Raw genomic sequence first — 4,582 nt, 5'->3', positions numbered from 1 at the left:
AAAAACATTTTCGTCCGTATCAACACTCCAAGTCTCAACTAAATAATTCTTTCTTTTAGAAAAAAAGACAAGTATTGAAAATACCCTCAAACTTAGTGCATTTATTAGTTTCGTCCTTAAACTATGGATAATCTTAAAAAACCCATCTACTTGACTAATTAAGCTTAAATACACCACTTGAGTGAAATATATCCCTAAATTCTTGTCAAGTTTAAGAATGTTTTTATAACACTTTTCTCAACATTTTATTAAAAATCTCATGCTCGTACAAGAATTTAAAACCACTTATTATGTTATGTGACATATCGTGAAAGTATATGTGAGTAAAAAGGTATTGGCAAGTAAGTGTGACGCGAGGTTGGGTGCACGTGAAGAAAAGCAAGAAGAAAGAGAAACACTAGAATAGTATTTGTATTTAAAACAACAAATCCTTTCTACAAATCCAAAGTGCTTATATGTATGGTGATGTAAAAATATCAGAGTATTGTTGGTTCAACTGAAGAAGAAGAAGAAATGATTCGTCTAGCACCATTATCAGAAGTACCAACAAATGATGAAGAAACTCATCCTTCTTCTTCTTCTTCCTCATGGAGAAATTGGCTTAAAACTCACTTCTCTTTGATCTTCATCACTAAGAAATCTGACCTCAGGATTCTACTAAGTGTTCTTGGATGCCCTCTCTTCCCTGTTTCTTCCAATCCTAAAATACCCATTTCTCAAGTAAGTAAACATTCCTTTTTCTTTCATTTTTTTTCGCTCATATTTGGGGATCCACACATTTGAACCCGACTAAATCTGAATTAGCACCCATATTGGGGCTAAAATACTGCCTAACAAAGACAATTTTGTACCCGAGACCTAGACCTGGTGAAAGAGTATTTATTACTTCACCATAACCCTTGTTGGCAGTAGTATACTATCAACAATTTGCACTTTTTTTTATAGTTAAGTCCACATTGTGGGGCTCGATGCAAAAAGAAAATCAATTTGAAACTAGTATAATACTTTGAATTGTTCAAAAATTACCTTTGGATTGGGGATTGAGATGTTTAATTTAGTATGTATTCATTGTGTATAGACAAGTATATTAAATTTGTTGTACAATATTGAATGCGTATTTGGTTATTAATAAATGAATATAGGTATCGTCATCAGCTGAATACATAATTGAACACTTCACAGCAGCAAGTGGGTGTAGGAAGATACAAGGGGTAGTAAAGAATATGTATGTAAGTGGAAAAGTATCAATGGCTATAGTGGATGCTAGTTCACCTGCTAGTACTATTTCACAAAAGGGATGCTTTGTTTTGTGGCAAATGGTACCTAACAAGTGGTTAATTGAGTTAGTTGTTGCTGCTCACAAAGTTGTAGCTGGTAGTGATGGTAATGTTGCTTGGAGACACACACCTTGGCTAGGTTCTCATGCTGCCAAAGGCGCTATACGCCCTCTACGTCGAGCTCTTCAGGCAAGTCACATCATCACCCCATATTCCTAACTCAATTTTTTAAACTGTTACTTAATAGGCAAGTTTTTAGCTTTATGGTGAAGGGTAAATGGGAATATGGATCTTGTTTTTCTATTACCTTTCCCATGTTACTCCCTACCTCACTACACATTTGGTGATGGTGTTACATGTGACCACTTATTTCACAACTTTATGACAATACTATAAAGGCAAAGTACATGTTTTTTTCAGAAAAGAACCAATTTCCTTTTGTACTAATTAGGCAAAAAGCTTGTTTTGTGGTGACCTGTGTTTTTCGGACTCTCCAAAAATGTCGATGGGTGCGTGTTGGATCCTCCAAAAATAGTGTATTTTTGAAGGATCCGACACGGGTGTGCTAACATTTTTGGAGAGTCTGAGCAACTTAGGTAGTGACTATTTTGCATTTTAGTAATACAGTTGTTGGTGTACTTGGGAATCTTCCTCTTTCATTAAACTTGGACCCAATCTTTATTAGATAGATTAAAGACATAATATACATAGTTCTAGTATTTATGTTGCTCGGACTCTTCAAAATTGTTGCCGCACCCGTGTCGGATTCTTCAAAATGCACTACTCTTGGAGTATCTGACATGCACCCGTAGACATTTTTTGAAGAGTCCGAGCAACATAGATTAATATACTATCAACTTCGACCCAAATAAATGTGATTTGGGTTTGATCTAAAGGCGAGACGTTTCTGTGCCTACTAACAACTTAGTCCTGCTAAAGGAAAAACTCCTTTCCTCTCTTATTCCTAACACAGAATTGGTCTGTAGGGGCTTGATCCACTCGCTGTAGCAGCAGTTTTCTCTGCAGCCGAATACATTGGTGAAAAGAATATATTGGGTATTGATTCCTTTGTGCTAAAGTTATCTGCCAATCATCCTGACTTAACTGAAAGGAGTGACAATACAGCTGAGATGATCAAGCATGTCGTGTTTGGTTACTTCAGCCAAAGAAGTGGATTGCTAGTTTATGTAGAAGACTCATACTTGACCAGAATACAGTCTCCCGGTTCCCCTCCAACGTATTGGGAAACAACAATGGGTACAAAAGTGGAGGACTATCGGCCTGTAGAAGGCGTGATGATTGCACATTCAGGTTGTTCAAGTGTGATTATCACAAGATTTGGGGATAACTTAAAGTCTGGGCCTGCAATCACCAGAATGGAAGAGACATATACCATCGATGATGTTGCATTCAACGTCCCCGGTCTCTCTATTGACTCTTTCATTCCTCCTCAAGGACTAATCAAGGGATATCCTGAGGAAAATCTTGACTGGAGGTCACCAATCGATCGATAAAAATGATCAAGCCATCATATATATATATATATTGTTACTTTTGATGATACTGAATATCTCAAGAGTGGTTTTTGTTTTTCCTCTTTGTTCTGTTTTATATGCTGCTAACAGATCATCATAGGAAATGTATTAATATCTTGTTTTTGGGTGTAATTGTTGAACTTTGCTGTATCAATGTAGGAACTTGTTGTATCAATTTCTCCAACTTTTTTAACCTCTATCAATAACATATACAATAAGGGGTTGTTTGATAGGATGCATTACAAAAAATAATTCATGCATTAGCTTTTTATATTATAAATACCTAGTTTGATATATTTTTACTCTATGTATAACTAATGCACACTCTATTTGGTATTATGCTATGTATAAATTAATACATGGGAAATCATGATATTAGCAATGTAAGGGTTTTTAATGCATATTAGCATGGTAAAGACAATTTTCTTCAACATCTTTTCCACATCCTTTCCACTATTTTGTGGAGGATATTTTTTGTATAAAACTTTTTTCAAAAAAAAGTGATGCATGTTATTTTTAATATATTAAATCAGACACCACATGAGAAATTATCTTAGCATAATTAATGTGAGCTCAATGAATACCAACATAACTAATATACCTCATTCAACACTCTTCTTATACATTCAGCCAAACGACCCTTAAGTGCTAAATATTTGATTGCATTATGCACCAATTAAATTAGAATTGGAGCATTCATTGAATGTAAATAAAGTATCTACTTTGTCAAAAGAGATGATTATGCAGTCTTGAGTAGGGGTGGGCATGTCATGGTAGATACCAAATGCTATATGAAATTGAAATTTTTTATACATCAATTCGTCATTATGATATTTGGTATGCATTTAAAAATATTTTGGTATTTGATATTTATAAAATAAAATATTAACATCATACTGAATTATATAGTTACATATACAATTTATATATATATATTATTATTATTATTTTAATACAATCAGATATATAAAATAGTATTAGTACAAAAAAATGACTCCACTTAGTTAGAAGTTGGAACTTTGACTAGTCTATTTTGATTGAAATGTATTTTTTGTGTAATTGATTAATGTAGGGAAAAAAATCAGATCTACTAACAAGAGCAGATCACATGATGACACGTAGCAAGCCCAAGAACAAAGGAACGTTTGCAGGATCTGAGGAGAACGGAAAGGGCTCTCCCATTATGTCATAGGAAGCCTTGAATATCTGCCTGGGTAGAGATTAGAGGTATTTGGCCCCCAAAAGACAAACTCACAACTGGACACCCAAGAAAATCCTCGCTCGAGAGAGGTTGTTTTATAGCTGGAAGCTATTATAATGACACTAAAAAATCCAACAATCAATCTCGAGTTGCGCACCTATCTATTCCAATTAGTTTCAAGCAAGACGTTAGAGCATAGTCACATGCTATGAGATAGCCTTTTTAGTACTCAAGTGTACTGTTGTTTTATGTTGAGGTATGGTTAAATTGTTAAACCTATAAAGGAAGCTTTGCAGAGAATAAAAAATAAGATACCAAGAAATTCCAAGAAGCTTTAGTTATTTTCTAGTTCTTCCCTATTTTAGCATCTCTCATAAAGGAGCTTTTAGAATCTCCCCCACTTGTATTATCAGAAGGTAACATGTATATGAATCAATATAAATCACATATCCTTCAAATCATGCTCACAAACCCTAAATAATTCATAACATGACACTTGTACCCGCATGAATGTTCGTCATCTCATTTATAGGGGACCCCCATTAATCCATTACCCCCTTTACTCACTC

General features: G+C 34.5%; 1 protein-coding gene across 1 annotated transcript; it reads left to right on the top strand.

Annotated features, from left to right (window-relative positions):
• The first annotated feature begins 434 nt into the window (after nucleotides 1-434).
• Nucleotides 435-2,987, top strand: LOC125860199 (uncharacterized). The gene is made up of 3 exons (XM_049540110.1): nucleotides 435-720; nucleotides 1,143-1,466; nucleotides 2,264-2,987. The coding sequence occupies exons 1-3, from the start codon at nucleotides 514-516 to the stop codon at nucleotides 2,789-2,791; spliced, it is 1,059 nt and encodes a 352-aa protein (XP_049396067.1). The 5' UTR covers nucleotides 435-513; the 3' UTR covers nucleotides 2,792-2,987.
• The last annotated feature ends 1,595 nt before the right edge of the window (nucleotides 2,988-4,582 follow it).

Source organism: Solanum stenotomum, chromosome 3, assembly GCF_019186545.1.
Source record: "Solanum stenotomum isolate F172 chromosome 3, ASM1918654v1, whole genome shotgun sequence".
Lineage (NCBI taxonomy): Eukaryota > Viridiplantae > Streptophyta > Magnoliopsida > Solanales > Solanaceae > Solanum > Solanum stenotomum.
The sequence above is the reverse complement of the archived record's forward strand: the minus strand, read 5'-3'. Positions and strand labels throughout refer to the sequence as shown.

What these genes read in the sequence shown, in the direction of transcription:
- LOC125860199 (XM_049540110.1), top strand. Translation starts at nt 514, where the DNA reads ATGATTCGTCTAGCACCATTATCAGAAGTACCAACAAATGATGAAGAA. An exon ending in CTAAAATACCCATTTCTCAA is followed by an intron (nt 721 to 1,142) that starts GTAAGTAAACAT and finishes AAATGAATATAG; the next exon opens with GTATCGTCATCAGCTGAATA. An exon ending in CTCTACGTCGAGCTCTTCAG is followed by an intron (nt 1,467 to 2,263) that starts GCAAGTCACATC and finishes ATTGGTCTGTAG; the next exon opens with GGGCTTGATCCACTCGCTGT.